This window comes from Pangasianodon hypophthalmus, chromosome 29 (assembly GCF_027358585.1).
Source record: "Pangasianodon hypophthalmus isolate fPanHyp1 chromosome 29, fPanHyp1.pri, whole genome shotgun sequence".
Taxonomy (NCBI): Eukaryota; Metazoa; Chordata; class Actinopteri; order Siluriformes; family Pangasiidae; genus Pangasianodon; species Pangasianodon hypophthalmus.
Window position 1 is genome coordinate 1,361,726 of NC_069738.1, and position 17,500 is coordinate 1,379,225.

General features: G+C 37.7%; 1 protein-coding gene across 1 annotated transcript; it reads right to left on the reverse strand.

The window, feature by feature from the left end:
* Nucleotides 1–5,810: 5,810 nt before the first annotated feature.
* Nucleotides 5,811–13,466, reverse strand: LOC113524089 (epithelial membrane protein 2). Its single transcript, XM_026910219.3, has 5 exons — nucleotides 13,309–13,466; nucleotides 9,707–9,789; nucleotides 8,531–8,633; nucleotides 7,983–8,123; nucleotides 5,811–6,942 (listed from the first exon to the last, which is right to left on the reverse strand). The coding sequence occupies exons 2-5, from the start codon at nucleotides 9,782–9,784 to the stop codon at nucleotides 6,785–6,787; spliced, it is 480 nt and encodes a 159-aa protein (XP_026766020.1). The 5' UTR covers nucleotides 9,785–9,789; nucleotides 13,309–13,466; the 3' UTR covers nucleotides 5,811–6,784.
* Nucleotides 13,467–17,500: the final 4,034 nt, after the last annotated feature.

The window sequence follows — 17,500 nt, forward strand, 5'->3', positions numbered from 1 at the left end:
TAAAAAACTACTATTTATTATTTAAATTCCTTTTAAATTCATCTAATTCTAATTATTCATCTGATAATAATGTGTATAATGTATTAATCTGTAATAGTGAGTAAAATGAACATGCTTTAATTTGTACTGAATGGAATCGTGTTGGTTAACAGGCAGCAGTTCTACAGGGTCTCTACTAGAAAAACATCCACAGCTTCACATCTTTCATTATCAGGTTTATTGTCACTTATGGAAATTTATATTGCTCACTAGGAATTTTAAATGAAGTCGTGAAATATTCCACAGTAAAGTTAGGATTATGTTAGCTGGCTAGCATGCACTCGACGTTAACGGTATATTTATAAATGATGCAGAGCTAACCGTTACCTCACGCAGTTCCAGCTGCTTATTCCTAGCTGTTTAACATAAAACACACTGCGCAGCTGATTATACACACTTCGGATAATGTTGTTTTGTGCTGTGTTTAAAAAGACCAGATGATCATTATCAGTATAAGTGCGTCACATGGGTTATTGAATCACATTTGATGGCTAGCAGCTGCTATGGTGTAACACAGGATTTAACTATCCGTGTTATTCATTTTTCCTTTTCTATTTGAAAGCTATTAGCCAGCTAGCTACACTGAATGTTAAAACACAATACAGTGGGGCAAAAAAGTATTTAGTCAGCCACCAATTGTGCAAGTTCTCCCACTTAAAAAGATGAGAGAGGCCTGTAATTTTCATCATAGGTACACTTCAGCTTCAGAGACAGAATGGGGGGAAAGAATCCAGGAAATCACATTGTCTGATTTTTAAAGAATTTATTTACAAATTATGGTGGAAAATAAGTATTTGGTCAATAACAAAAGTTCATCTCAATACTTTGTTATATACCCTTTGTTGGCAATGACAGAGGTCAAACGTTTTCTGTAAGTCTCCACAAGGTTTTCACACACTGTTGCTGGTATTTTGGCCCATTCCTCCATGCAGATCTCCAATAGAGCAGTGATGTTTTGGGGCTGTCGCTGGGCAGCACGGACTTTCAACTCCCTCCAAAGATTTTCTATGGGGTTGAGATCTGGAGACTGGCTAGGCCACTCCAGGACCTTGAAATGCTTCTTACGAAGCCACTTCTTCGTTGCCTGGGCGGTGTGTTTGGGATCATTGTCATGCTGAAAGATCCAGCCACGTTTCATCTTCAATGCCCTTGCTGATGGAAGGAGGTTTTCACTCAAAATCTCACGATACATGGCCCCATTCATTCTTTCCTTTACACGGATCAGTCGTCCTGGTCCCTTTGCAGAAAAACATCGCCAAAGCATGATGTTTCCACCCCCATGCTTCACAGTAGGTATGGTGTTCTTTGGATGCAACTCAGCATTCTTTCTCCTCCAAGCACGACAAGTTGAGTTTTTACCAAAAAGTTCTATTTTGGTTTCATCTGACCATATGACATTCTCCCAATCCTCTTCTAGATCATCCAAATGCTCTCTAGCAAACTTCTGACGGGCCTGGACATGTACTGGCTTAAGCAGGGGGACACGTCTGGCACTGTAGGAATTGAGTCCCTGGCGGTGTAGTGTGTTACTGATGGTAGCCTTTGTTACTTTGGTCCCAGCTCTCTGCAGGTCATTCACTACGTCCCCCGTGTGGTTTTGGGATTTTTGCTCACCGTTCTTGTGATCATTTTGACCCCATGGGGTGAGATCTTGTGTGGAGCCCCAGATCGAGGGAGATTATCAGTGGTCTTGTATGTCTTCCATTTTCTAATAATTGCTCCCACAGTTGATATCTTCACACCAAGCTGCTTACCTATTGCATTCAGTCTTCCCAGCCTGGTGCAGGTCTACAATTTTGTTTCTGGTGTCCTTTGACAGCTCTTTGGTTTTGGCCATAGTGGAGTTTGGAGTGTGACTGTTTGAGGTTGTGGACAGGTGTCTTTTATACTGATAACGAGTTCAAACAGGTAACAAGTGGAGGACAGAGGAGCCTCTTAAAGAAGTAGTTACAGGTCTGTGAGAGCCGGAAATCTTGCTTGTTTGTAGGTGACCAAATACTTATTTTACTGAGGAATTTACCAATTAATTCATTAAAAATCCTACAATGTGATTTCCTGGATTCTTTCCCCCATTCTGTCTCTCATAGCTGAAGTGTACCTATGATGAAAATTACAGGCCTCTCTCATCTTTTTAAGTGGGAGAACTTGCACAATTGGTGGCTGACTAAATACTTTTTTGCCCCACTGTATGTCATGTTAAATGTAGTAAAAAAAAAATTTCAACCTAATCATCCAGCTCAAAATTCTCTGCATTCTCTCAGCACTCTTGAATCCACCACTCATGTGGAGAGATGTTTAAATATGTGTTTTCTTCGTCATTATGAATTACTAAGTTTAGGTTAATGACAGAAGAGTATATTTAATCTATTTTAAATTAAATCTATAACACAATAAAGTGAGCAAAAAAAGTGAAGGGGTCTGAATCCTTTCTGAAGTCACTTGTGGACTCAGTACAGATACTGAGATATCGATATAGCGTTCCTGTAGATCCCATAGGGGCATTGAACAGGAGAGGGTGCCAAAACAAATGTCTGTTCACTGCTACAGAATTCTTCTTCAAATCTTCTTCACCATTTAAAACATGGAAATGTGAGGATTTGTACTGGCTATTACTGTCTTTGAGCTAATCATTCAACTGCACAGGTCTAAGAAAGACAAGCAGGATTACTGTTTTACACGTCCCATGAAAATGGCTGAAAACGGATGAAATGGCAAATGCTGTGGCCCTTAGCATCTACATTTTTGAGAAACTGAAAATTCCATCATTTAATGAGTATCACAACTATTTAAATACTCTCTGGCCAACTTACAAGAAACAGTTTCTGCCTGTGAAATTGCAGAAACCTCTCCAGACTTCCTGAAATGATCAGACTACCCATGGCTTTATCACAGACAGTAGATACTGTACTTAAGCCTGCAATTATCTCATCAGTGGAGAGAGAGAGACAAACACAGACATTCCTGAGCATTTCCTCAGCACCCCATGTAGAACTTTCAGTGTAGACCATTCAGTCCCACCAAGCCAAAGTCTGATAGAGTAGTAATATGGAACTGACTTTAAAAGAAAAACCACCAAATATCACTTAGTCTGTTGTTACATGTTAAAATGATTGGCTAATGCAGAGTTCATTGTCAACTTGTAAGAGGCTGCGCTACGCCGCCGGTGGCCAGCAGAGGGCAGCAGCAGCAGGCACGGTGAGAGCGGCTGTTCAGGAGAACTCAGTTTCCCAGAATCCTCCAGGCTGATTAACCCGGACTGCCTGCACCTGCAGGCAGTCTATTTAAGGCCAGCCTATGAGCCCTATGACCTTTGTAGAGAGGTGAATGGTCTGGTATATCAGGGCTTTGCTTGATTTTTCACACAAAATTAAGAGAAAACTGGAAAGGAGAAATAAGAATTGAAAAGAGAAACAGAAAGAAATAAGGGATCAGAGAGAATTAAGGTGTGGTGAAGAAAGAGAGAGAATCTAAGACAAGGATATAAAACAGAACTGAAAAGAAGAGAAAAACTAAACGATAATAATATCTCTGATAATATATATGTGGAAACCTCACCCTGAAGAGCTCTAAGTTTTGGGTGTCTGTTCCCCTTTTTGTTATTTTATCTCTTCCCTGTTTAATAAAGAAGCTTCCTTTGTTTGAGTACGCCATTTTAGCATCTCCTTTGTTTAGTTTTGCCCACTTTTTCAGTCAAGTGCTCTAATCACAGCCACACCCTTCCCTTAACTTTATTCTTCTCTTCTAGAAACCCTGCTAATAATTGTGATGGTTTTGGGACGAGTCCTTCACAATCAACAATCAAATTTAGACTGGTGATATTTAACGGTTATAAATATTCTGCCACTGATACTTTAATGAGATGGATAAAATGTGTACTTGCTAGTGCAGTAAGTAAAGTTGTAGGTGTACATCAATATCTCTACCTTGATATCCTGGCAGTTCGGCAGTTTTTCTGTGGCTGGGTGATGGTGCATGCTGGTTCACTGAACTTTACGTGAAAGTTAATATTGTATTAATAGAGCAGATTAATTTAGATATATCAGTTGACGTGAAATATCTTTCTCATGACCTAATGATAGTATAATCCCAGGCGTATTGTCTTTTTTATTGTCAGAGCTAGCCAGCAATCCTGAGCAGAAGTCTGTTACAGATACAGAAGGTTATACTGTACAGTCACTGAGTGAGGAGCAGTATTAAGTCCCTGTCTGATAGTTTGATGTAACCACAGAATGTAATGCTGAAATGTATGTTGTGGCTGTAAATACACTCAAAACACTATGTTGTGTCATTTGAGATCAATATTAAATACATAAATATGACATTATTAATTCATTAATAATATCCTTTTAAAGGGTGAATGACTGAATATCACTTTAATGATGCTGACTAAATCCTGCTTGGCATTCTTTATATTAATATTTTAGTATTATTTACTGGTAAACATCAGAGGTGACTAAGAAGAGCTTCATCCCTATTCAGGATCATTAAGATTCATTTTTATACAAATAGCAGTAAAATAGAAAAGGAAGGAAGGATACAGCAAAAATAAACACATGATAAATTCACTCATGTGAAGGTCACTTAGCAGTCATTTCTGATGAACCTCTGAGGGACTGTGTCTCCCCCTGCTGGCCATTCACATGCATTAAGTAGAAGTCAGCACATTAAAATAAATAACAGGATTATATTAATGTGCTCTTCTAATACTTCATTGTTTCTATAGTAACAGCTCATTCACAGGGACACTCCAGGTAATCTGAGACTAATAATAAAAACAAATAAAAAAAACAGTGAAAGTAAAATGGATAATCATTTAAATGGTGACGTTTTCGTTAGGAGACATTTATTTATTTAACATGTCTGGAAGGAGTCTCCAGTGTCAGTGCTCTGTAACAGTTACAGTGCATTGCAGAGATTCCTAGCACAGGAAAGTCTTCAGGACAGAGGAGTTTACTTTCCGGTTTCTCAGTAAAATGACAGACTGTGTTTTGTTGAGAGAGAGAAGAGCGAGAGAGGCTGTGAGGGAATGACTGTGCTGCAGTACTCACTCGTCTCTCAGACGTTCCACAACATTAAATCTATATCTAAAGCTAAAAAGTGTAAATCATTAAAATTATGTTCATTAATAAATGAAACATTGCACTCTTCGGCAAATCGCTGTGGTGTAAGTGGAACAAAACACTCCTGAGTGAGCTGATAGATGAAAACAGTCCAGTGGGGGAGAGTAACAGAGTTAGAACTACATAACGTTAATGTTAGTATAATTACACACAATACTCAGATTATACCTGGTGATTTCATGACTTTTATTTGCCATTTTCTTTCTTTCTTTCATCTCTGATTTGGAGGGAAGAAGAGATTCTGAGGTTTGGGTCTTAGTTCCTCTCCTCTTTTTTTTTTTTTTTTTTACACTCCCATCACAACACAATGCAGAGATGAAACCATCAGTCACACTGAGTGCAGTCGGTTACAGTCTTCACACATCAGCTTAGAAATTTCACTTACAGGTCAAAAATTATAAAACATTTCTCACTTACTTTCATATACTGTAAAAAAAAAATAATAATAATTAAAAAACCATCTTAGCAAGTAAAATTATGCTACACACCTGAGCACAAAAATGGGCCAAAATGGCAAATATTAAGATTTTAATGGTCTTAATAACAAATCATTGTTCAGAAAATTAGCTTTATAGTAATCTAATAATGAGAATAAAAATATTAAATACATTTGCTAACTTGTGATTTTTAGACAGAACACACACACACTACTTTGAGATCAAACTTTAATACACACTGCATAAAAAAGATCATGTAACAAAAATAAAACTAAAGATTAATCATTCTTAGTGTGCTTTTTTCACTATCGTTTACACACTTTGACTCCGGGGACTTTTACAGTTAAAATAAAATTACAGTTATAATTTTATTACAAGCTTGCATTATGAAAAATACAGAATGTGAAATAAGTGCATAGAAATTAGAGAAAATCTGTAACAGCGTGTAACGATTAGGACAATGAGTGAGTGTTTTCTCCTAACTCCAAGGACCAATCAGAATCCAGCGTTACGCCGAGCCGTGTACTGAGGGTGTGTGTGTGTGTGTGTGTGTAAACGAAATGGAAGCACACAAGAAACTAAAACTAAACAACACCATATTTACACATGAAGAGAGATTTATGCAAATAAATGGTAAGAAAAATTGGATTTTTTGTATTAAAATAGCAACTAATACACAGTTACATTTCATTCCAGTTGTTTGTAATTCATTAAAACATATTCATATTCATATTCATATTCACCCAGAATGTAAAAATACTTCTAACATTATAAAAGTGGTACATTACGGTATAGAATAAATTTTAAAAATCTAAGAATTTTCCCCACAAATGTAACAGCGTAAGTTTTAATTTACTTTAAAGAACTAATCCATTATTTATTCAGCTTTTGCCACAAACACACACACACACACAAACACACGCACACACACACAAACCCTTGTCACTCTTTTCTGATTTTCTTTTTTTCCTTTTACGTCACCATTTTCTAGTTTATGGATTAATTATGTGCATAATTAATGCATGCAAATGATTCTTATGCATAAAAGCATAAACAATCCTCTCCTTCTACAATACAGTGATGTGTAGCTGATCAAGCTCTGTGTGTGTGTGTGAGAGAGAGAGAGCGTGTGTGTGTGTGTGTGTGTGTGTGTGTGTAGGAGTGTGTGTGTAGGAGTGTGTGAGCTCCTCAGGTTGTTTTCTTGCGCAGGATGAAGTAGATGATGCAGGAGATGAAGCTGAAAGCGAAGGCGATCCAGGCAATGACGAAACTCGGACCGTACCATCCACTCTCATTCTTGTGGAAAATATCAGTGTAGATGGAGGCAGCGATCATAATACACAGACCTGAGAGTGGGACAGACAAAGAGAGAAAAATGGATGGAGAGAAAGAGAGAGAGACATTATTATTATTATTATTATTATTATTATGTGTGTTCCAGCATTTGATGCACAGCTAGCACCTTAAACCTGAGTGTTCCTCTATCAGATCCTAAAGAAACTAAAACCTGTGGTCTAGTCAAAGAACCCTTGAATGGTTGTTTTTTTTTTTTGAAGAGTACAAGAGAGAAAAAAGTAAGATATATTAAAAAATACACTCTTGGAAAATAAATGTCTAATCTAGAACTCTTCAAGGATCCTCAGTTCTGCTCTGGAGGAACCTTTAAAGGTTCTCTGTAGAAAATGTATCCAGCCACAGAACCTTCGAAGAGTTTTCTCTGTTAGGAAAAAGTCAGCTCTAGACCCCTTCAGCGTTCATTGGTTGTCCCTCTGGTGGAACCCTTAAAGTCCTCCTTATCAGAAAACGTTCCTAACCCTGAAGAAAGCTAGAGATCCTTCATCTATCCAGTGAACCTGTGAAGGCTTAGTTTTTCTGAGTGTACTGAGAAAAAAATGGCAAATTTAGAAAAAAGGAATTCTTATGGAGAAGAAGACCTCGGTTCCTCGGTTGTTCCTCTGGAGGAACTCTTAAAGTTTCTATGAAGAATCCTACAACATAATCTTTTTTCTCGAAATAAACTTTATACCAATAAAATTTGACTTTGTGCTCCTCACCACCAGAGGGCGCTGTGGCTTCCAGCTTTTGAGACGCAGCCTTGACATACCTGATATTCTAGTGATTTGGGACAGAGCCAAATGCTGTGTTCTCAGGCCCTGCATCCTAATCAAACCCACACACACTTTATATATTTTTAATTTGAAGCTCCGGACAGAGGGGGCGGGGCTTTTCTGCTCCTCAATGCCAATTGGTCGTCCCCTTTTCAAACCTACATACCAGCAGTTTCCAAGCAAGGGAGGGGCTTGAGCTCAGTAATGAGAAGGGCAGCAGGACCTAAAGAGAGAGAGTGTGTGTGTGTGTGTGTGTGTGTGTGTATGTGTTTCCTTACAGGACAGCAACTGGAACACTCCAGATAAGATGAAGCGTTTTCCTTTAGCCAGTGTGAAGAGCTGAGCGAGGAACACGAACAAACCAATACCCGAAAACACACACGCTAATATGGAGCATGCCTGCACTGCCTGGAGATAATCTACACACACACACACACACACACACACAGAAAACAAGACAGAAAAATATAAGAGTGACAGCAAAAAATGAGTACAATAACAATAATAGTTGTTTTACATTTGAAAGTATTTTAGCAAAATAAATAAATAAATAAATAAATCCTTGAGTAACACCAGAGTTATACACACACACACACACAATCGTAAGTAAATTCTGTGGTCAGTCTCTCTCTCTCACACACACACACACACACACATACACACACACTGCATTTCATTCAGTTATTACACTCCACTCTGTCGAAACTGATCACACATTTATTTCTGTTGTTTTTTTTTTAAACGTGTGTGTGTTTGTGTGTGTGTGAGACTGACCCCAGAATTTACTTGTGATTGTGTGTGTGTGTGTGTGTGTGTGTGTGTGTACCTTCAGGATAGGTGTTTGGAAGCGCCGTATAGTTCCACTGAGCACCGTTCCAAAGCCAACGAGCCCAAATATCAGTGGACATCAGGCCAGTAGTCCACCAGGCCTAAAGACAAACAGAGAGACGGAAAACTTCTTCAATTCATAATAATTAGCATCAGCATTAATTAGCGACTTAATATCTTAGAGTGTCAGCTTGAACCATTCAGCTGTCATGTACAGATCAAGAAGTATGAGGAATAAAACCTGAAAATCTAAACATTAAATGACATAAAATGTTATTGTTTACAAACATAAGAGCTTCAGCCGCCATTTTGAATAAAAATAAAAGTGAATTCTTGAGCGGTATCACTGTATCAACTCGATCCCTAATGAAAGTGATGGAACTCATGTGATTTACTACTAAAGTATTAAAACCATTATTACAGCAATTACAGCAATAGCTCAGCTCTGCTTTAAATGTGTAGAAGAAGAAGTTTTCCTGTTCGGTGTTCCTCAGGGTTCTGGTTTAGGTTGTCGGATTGTTTTTTTGCTCTTTATTTTACAGCCTATGGACTGTTTACTGTGTTTAGAAACAATAAAATGTCCACAAATCATCCATAGCTGCACGAAAAGCTTAATTTCTTTTAACCAAAGAGATTTTTTATGATAACAAGACTTCCTCATACATAATTGTGTTATGAATTCATCAAAATAAATTCATCTCTCTGAGAAATGGGATCGAATTCACAGCCGAATACTTTTACACGCTCAGTTAAATAATTATTCTATACATAAATAATAACAAATACACATAAATAAATAAATATACACTGTCTAAGTCTTATTATTGTGTTTCTGTGTGAGAAACTGGAACACAAAAGAGATCAGTTTTATGTGATGAATCTGTTGCTAATGCTGGAAACTTCTTGAATGAGTTTATAGAACTTGACAGGAAACGCTAATCTTCATCATCATCATCATCATCTACATCTTCTGCTTCAAATGAACAGGAATAAAAAGCGCACTGCACAGGAGGGCATTGTTTATAAGATCCGCTCTCCACTCGTTCGCTCCTTTAGTCTTGTGGTGATAATGAGATGACGTGTAGAAATGCAGTAAAAGGTAAGACATTTTTGTCATTTCTGTCATTTCTGCTGACAGATGAGAGAACAGCATGACATTTTTAACATGACTCACATTTTCAATGGTGGCAGCGAGCAGGAGGATGACTGTAGCAACATGCAGGAGAAAAATGCCAGCAAGGAGGAACAACATGATGCCTGAGAGAGAGAGAGAGAGAGAGAGAGAGAGAGAGATTAATGTATATGATGTTGCATTACTGTTTTTTTCACTTTACGTCTTGTTCAATTCCTGCTTCTCTTGCTCTGTTGTATGTTGCTTTGGCAATACAAAATATTTTGTCATGCCAATAAAGCACACATTGAATTGAATTGAGAGAGAGAGAGAGAGAGGAGAGAGACAGACAGAGAGAGAGTGTGTGTTTGTGTGTGTGTGTGTGAGAGAGAGAGAGAGAGAGAGACAGTGTGTGTGTGTGTGTGTGTGTGTGTGTGTGTGAGAGAGAGAGAGAGACAGAGAGTGTGTGTTTGTGTGTGTGTGAGAGAGAGAGAGAGAGACAGAGTGTGTGTGTGTGTGTGTGTGAGAGAGAGAGAGACAAAGAGAGAGTGTGTGTTTGTGTGAGACAGAGAGAGAGAGTAATAACCTATAACCACAGTAATACCACTGCATTATTAGCACTAATAACAGTAGTGTGTGTGTGTGTGTGAATGTGAGTGTGTGTGTGTGTGTGTGTGAATGTGAGTGTGTGTGTGTGTGTGTTCTGTAATCATGCAGTTAAATATCATCACAGCTGACTGATTCCTCGACTGATATAAAGTAGTTTTGTTTTTAGCACAGTGTGAAAGCTCACAGGGACTTTTTCAGTCTTTTCAGTGACGAGTCATTTGAGTCAGTTCAGTTAAATGATTCATTCACATTTGCTCATTGTTATTTTCTAATACACGTATGTCCATGATTAGACAGACAGATAGTTTTTCTCACTCAGCCCTTCATACAACACCAGTGCAAGCAGGGAGGAAAACCTCACTGACTCAAAGAAACGGATCTGAGTCATGACTGAAAGATTCACAGACTCACTGAGCGAGGATCAGGATTAAATACGTCGTATAGAACATATAAAATATAACACAAACCCACGTAAAATCGGTGTGTTTAATAATCAGGTATGTGTCTGAGTGGAAATGTTGGCCTCCATGTTTTAATTTTACGCCAGCAGCAACAACAACATAAATAAATGACTCAGTGAAAACTGACTCACTTCAGTGACTCTTTGATGAATGAAATAAGGATCAGTATTCTTCAGAAAAAAGCACCGCTACAACTGATTTCACTGATAAAAACACACACAGTCAGAGTGTGTGCTGACGACACAAAGTGCATAGCTTTCACTTAATATCCCCACCCCAAAACCACGCCCATTACGTGTGTGTGTGTGTGTGTGTGTGTGTGTGTGTGTAGGTATTTTGTGCAGTTATTTTCAGGGAGTGGCATTTTGGTGCAAAGCTTCAGACACGTTACAACTCATCCAGAAACATAGCATTCTTTCACCACTTGTCTCTCTCTCTCTCTCTCTCTCTCTCTCTCTCTCTCTCTGTCTCCCTCTCTCACTGTGTCTTTCTGTCACTCTCTCTCTCTGACTTTCTCTCTCTCACACACTCAGTTCACTTCAGTTCATCAGTGCTTTATTGGCATGAATGTTATAAATCACATTGTTGCCAAAGCAAATAGTGCAAGTAGATTAAACCAAAATTCATACAAAAAACAAAACAAAACATATATACACACTCTGTGTGTGTCTCTCTCACTCTGTCTCTCACTCTGTGTGTCTCTCTCTCTCTTTATGTCTCTCTCTCTCAGACTCTCTCTCTCACTCTCTCTCTCTGTCTCTCTCTCTCAGACACTCTCTCTCTCTCTCTCAATCTCTGTGTGTATCTCTTTCTGTCTCTCTCTCTCTCTCTATGTATCTCTCTCTCAGACTCTCTGTTTCTCTCTCTCTATCTATCTCTGTTTCACTCTCTGTGTGTGTGTCTCTCTGTCTCTCCTTCTCTGTCTGTCTTTCTGTCTCTTTCTCTTTCTCTCTCTATCTATTTCTCTCTGTCTCACTCTCTGTGTGCATCTCTCTCTGTCTCTGTCTCTCTCTCTATCAATCTCTCTCTCTCTGTGTGTCTCTCCTTCTCTGTCAGTCTTTCTGTCTCTCTTTTCTCTCTCTGTCTCTCACTCTCTCTAAAAAGTGTTTAGCACCAAAAACAATGTGGACTTTTGAACATACACACTCACATGCATGCTCACGCACACACACACGCACGCACACACACACGCACGCACACACACAGAGCAGTTTGCTCCACCCATTAACTGATTTCAAAAAATGCAGCTGTCTCACCTGAAGGACCTTAACCAAACACACCTGAAGATGTTTGAGCACGTTGATCCGAAGAGGATTACACACACAAACACACACACACACACACACACACACACACCCTCTTTCACACACATTCTTGAATGAATGTGCTCATAGGGACCACAAGTTCTTATAAGTACAGTAATGTTAGAGAATGAAACAGACACTTATTTCTATCCCTCAGATCACCATTGATTTATTAATGTAGCCAAATAATGCTATGCTCATGTACAACCCCTAAACCCAGCACTAACTCCTAACCCCTGACTCTGGACCAATCAGATCTCACCATTTTCAGATTCATATCTCAGTAATCGATAGTAATCGAGCAGTTATCCATGGAGATGCATTTTATACAACGTAAAAAAAATCCTGTTACAAATCTACAACTGCAAAGTTACACAGTTTTTCAAACAAAAGGCTACATTTTTGTGAGACAGCAGAAGCTCAGTCAGAGCTTACGGTTCCAGGCTAGTGATCATCAAGTTATGAGTTCAAATCCTAGGACTGTGGAAGAGAGACAAATCTTTCAAAAGGTCCCCACTAGGTTAAAATTGTCACATGTTCCTGGACAAATTAGGACATTTGTACCCCCAAAAACACACACACACACACATGCTGAACTGTTCCACATGAGAAGACCAACCCAAGCCCATCACTGCGTCTGCATTAGTCACGTTCGTAGGGTTGACGGATGAGTCAGTAAGTACGTGCGGTGATGCAGTAAACAACTGGCTCGTTACGATTGACCAATCAGGTGATGTGTAAACTCTAAACCTGCCAGGATCAGATCAGGCTGAACCAGACACCTACATTACAACGACACACCCCAGATCACATACTGTACAGGCATGGGAAAGTGTGTGTGCGTGTGTGTGTGTGTGTGTGTGTGTGTGTGCGTGTGTGTGCGTGTGTTAATCTGAGGACCTCTTATTAGAAAATGTTGCCCCCACAGGTACAGCATAAAATGTAAAAATGTGAGTGGAATATATATATATGTGTGTGTGTGTGTGTTATTCGTATAAATATTTGTTTAATCTACTTGCACTATTTGCTTTGGCAACAATGTGATTTATAACATTCATGCTAATAAAGCTCTGATGAACTGAACTGAACTGAGTGGAAAGTCACAAATTATTTCTGTCTCTTGCCCAGAAAAAAGAGAAGCTATTAAAACACACACACACACACACACACACACACACACACACACACGCACATCAAAAATTTGCTGTTATGTTTTATATATGCAGAGTAAATGCATTCATTGTGTGTTTGTGTGTGTGTGTGTGTGTGTGTATGTTGTGAGTTTTCTTACCTTGTAGTTGTAGTTGAGCTTGCAAGTGTGTGTGTCTTTGTGTGTGTGTCTTCTCCTTCTGTGCTCTTCACTCCGTTACACACTTTGCTCTCCAAATTCAGAATGCTCATGTGAGTGTACACAGGAAAAAAGGTACCAAACCCACTTAGTCTCCTCCCTCGCTCTGTCACTACTTCCCTCCCTTTGTGTGTGTGTGTGTGTGTGTGTGTAGTTTGTCTATCCTGCTTGCCAAAACTTGTAAGAAACCTCCACTCTGTAGTGACTGTTTTCCTGTTTTTCTTTCCCACTCTTTCTCACACACACACACACACACACACACACTCCAGACTGCTTTCGTCATACAATCCTTATTTGGGGAACTCCTAAATATTGTCGTGGGTGTGTGTTGTTATAGTAACTGTGATGTGGTGGTGTCACAAAACTGCTGCAGTTATGGTTTTAGTGTGTGACCAAGATAATCCCTAGATAGATAGATAGATAGATAGATAGATAGATAGATAGATAGATAGATAGATAGAGAGAGACAGCTAAGTTCTAAGATTAAAAATTATACAAATAGATAGTTACATTCTAAGAGAGCTGTCTGTCTGTCCATCTTAGAACCTAGCCTCCTGTCTGTCTGTTTTTGTTTTTATTATTGGAGTTTTAGTGGAGTATTTTATAGTGGTAGTGCTTATGTACCATTTATGTAGTAATTATGTTGCATTTTTAGTGTTTCTATAACATTTATGTAGTATTAATGTAGTATTTAAGGAGAATTTATGTAGTATTTCTGTAGTATTTATGGAGCAGTGATGTAGTATTTATGTGTATTTATTTCTGTAGTATTTAAGGAGCAGTGATGTAGTATTTCTGTAGTATTTCTATAGTATTTATGGAGCAGTGATGTAGTATTTATGTGTATTTATTTCTGTAGTATTTATGGAGCAGTGATGTAGTATTTCTGTAGTATTTCTATAGTATTTATGGAGCAGTGATGTAGTATTTCTGTAGTATTTCTATAGTATTTAAGGAGCAGTGATGTAGTATTTCTGTAGTATTTCTATAGTATTTATGGAGCAGTGATGTAGTATTTCTGTAGTATTTCTATAGTATTTATGGAGCAGTGATGTAGTATTTATGTGTATTTATTTCTGTAGTATTTATGGAGCAGTGATGTAGTATTTCTGTAGTATTTCTATAGTATTTAAGGAGCAGTGATGTAGTATTTCTGTATTTATTTCTATAGTATTTATGGAGCAGTTAAGTAGTATTTATGTGTATTTATTTCTGTAGTATTTAAGGAGCAGTGATGTAGTATTTATGTGTATTTATTTCTGTAGTATTTAAGGAGCAGTGATGTAGTATTTATGTGTATTTATTTCTGTAGTATTTAAGGAGCAGTGATGTAGTATTTATGTGTATTTATTTCTGTAGTATTTATGGAGCAGTGATGTAGTATTTCTGTAGTATTTCTATAGTATTTAAGGAGCAGTGATGTAGTATTTCTGTATTTATTTCTATAGTATTTATGGAGCAGTTAAGTAGTATTTATGTGTATTTATTTCTGTAGTATTTAAGGAGCAATGATGTAGTATTTCTGTGTATTTATTTCTGTAGTATTTAAGGAGCAGTGATGTAGTATTTATGTGTATTTATTTCTGTAGTATTTAAGGAGCAGTGATGTAGTATTTATGTGTATTTATTTCTGTAGTATTTAAGGAGCAATGATGTAGTATTTCTGTGTATTTATTTCTGTAGTATTTAAGGAGCAGTGATGTAGTATTTATGTGTATTTATTTCTGTAGTATTTAAGGAGCAGTGATGTAGTATTTATGTGTATTTATTTCTGTAGTATTTTAAAGATGGCAGTAGACATGTTTGTAATATCACACCTCTTTCCTAAACCTTTGCACTAGTAGTAGTTTGAGTATCATCTCAAGCATAACACCGGCGCACACACACACACACACACACACACACACACACACACACACACACACACACACACAGAATCAGCGTGTGGTTGAACATGTGCACGTCTACCCATCTGCAAGCTCCTGCAGGCCTTGATTACCCACAATGCCTTTCTCTCTGTCTCAACACTCATACACTCATACACTCTTACACAAACCGGTCATCAGGTAAGAAAACATCGCGCTAATATCAGAGCAATACGCCATGTATCTGTGTACTGTACATCGCACAGGATTACACACACACACACACACACACACACACACACACACACACACACTCTCACACACACTTTCCTGCAGCAGCACACACCCTGATGATGACTGAGGATAGGAATTTAGAATCCCGTCAGACAAGATTTCACAAAACTCTTCATCAGCAACTCCCAACCCCACCACACTCACTCACACACTCACACACACACACACACACACAATAAATAAATACTTTTATTTTTTCCAAATGAGTTTTAACTTTTGCTTTTTATACAGATATACAAAATATACAACATAGCCAAGAGTCTTACTTAGCTACAGTAACAGTTACACGACTGCAAGAAACTCTTAAACATACGTGTGTGTGTGTGTGTGTGTGTGTGTGTGTGTGCGCACACTTGACTGACAGCCACCTCATTAGCATAAGGACAAGAAAGTAAAGAAAAGACAAAGGAATGAAAGAATACATAAAATGGAATCATTTCATTTTTAAAAAATTACATTTTTAATAAAGTAAATAGGTACAGAAATAAATAACACAAATGCAGAGTGAAAAGTAAAATAAAGAAAATATACAGAATTGTGAACAGTGCATTTTAAAAAATACTTTTATTAATGAATTTATTTATTGATTTTTTAAATTAATCGTATATTTATTATTTATTCTTTTATTTATTTGATTTACTAAACAGTGCCAACATAATACAGTCAAAATATAGTATATAGTATAGTAATAGAGTCAAAATATCCAGGACTGTAACTTAACAGTAATTATGACGCTATTATTCAGATTAATTCATGTATATAAAATGATTGCAGGAAAAAGTGCAGGAAGTGACATCATGCGGTGTTTACATTCCAGACGTCTCCATGGTGAGCTCTGCATTTCCAAGGTTACAGAGAACATCTTTTTCGTAACATCTTTTTTTCTCTCTCTGTCCTTTTAGAATGGAATGTTATACACTCACTCACACACACACACACACACACACACACACACACACACACACACACACACAATGAACACCAGACATTCATTATTGCCCTGAAGTTTAAAAACAACGCCTCATGTCACTTAGCAACTCAGATGAATATGAATCATCAACCACCGCACCCTTGTCCCCTCCCTGTAATCCGCCCAAGTGTGTGTGTCTGTGTGTGTGTGTGTGTGTGTGTGTGTGTGTGTATGTATGTGTGTAGAATTTCTTCTTCTTTTTGTCCACGTGCTTTAACTTAGAGGTTTGTGTGGACAGGAACAGCTCCCTCTAGTGGACACACTCATCACCTCAGTGAATAAACACAGCACAGCTAAAACAGATTAATGACATCATAACTGTTCATATTTCCATAAACTAACACACTGACTTTCTAGTGAAACTCTGCTGCGTCTCTATAACTCATATTCTCTATAAATATCACTATAAACTGATATGATGATCTCTGCTGGTTTTATTTACAGTAAGATACACTGCAGATTAATGTCTTCATATCTTTAACATGGTTTAGACAACAGCAATCATTAACCTTCAGAATTAATGTTAAATTTGTGTTTATTAAACATTTAATATTTCACTTAAACTGTAACAGAAATATGCAGTCAGGTGCATAAATATTTGCCCCCTCCCCCTTCTTCAGGGACCAAAAGTAATTACATAATTGTAAGAACATAATCTTGAATTAAATTGTTATTTTTAATATTTGGCTACAAATCCTTCGCAGTCAGTGACTATTTGAAGTCTGGAAACCCTAAACATCTCCAGATCCGGTTTCCTCCCTGATTTCCTGCTTCTAAATTAACTAACTAACTAACTAACTAGTTCAGTCATTAAAATAGCTACATTTTCTTATTGTACAGCTTTCTCAATTATCTTATCACAGAGCAGAGATGTCTGTTGTTTTCGATGTTACATAAGGAGTCATGAAACGGCTTTATTTCTATCATAAACAATCTGCGGTTAGGTTTAGTGGAGGTTATTCTAGCTTTGAGTAAATGAAACTGTGTGTAAATGAAACTGTGTGTG

Bases quoted from the DNA above. Each gene is read 5' to 3' on its own strand.
- LOC113524089 (XM_026910219.3), bottom strand. From the start codon at position 9,784: ATGTTGTTCCTCCTTGCTGGCATTTTTCTCCTGCATGTTGCTACAGTC. The intron at 8,634-9,706 runs GTGAGTCATGTT...GTTTGTCTTTAG, and splicing joins TCGCTGCCACCATTGAAAAT to GCCTGGTGGACTACTGGCCT. The intron at 6,943-7,982 runs GTAAGGAAACAC...TCCCACTCTCAG, and splicing joins AGTGTTCCAGTTGCTGTCCT to GTCTGTGTATTATGATCGCT.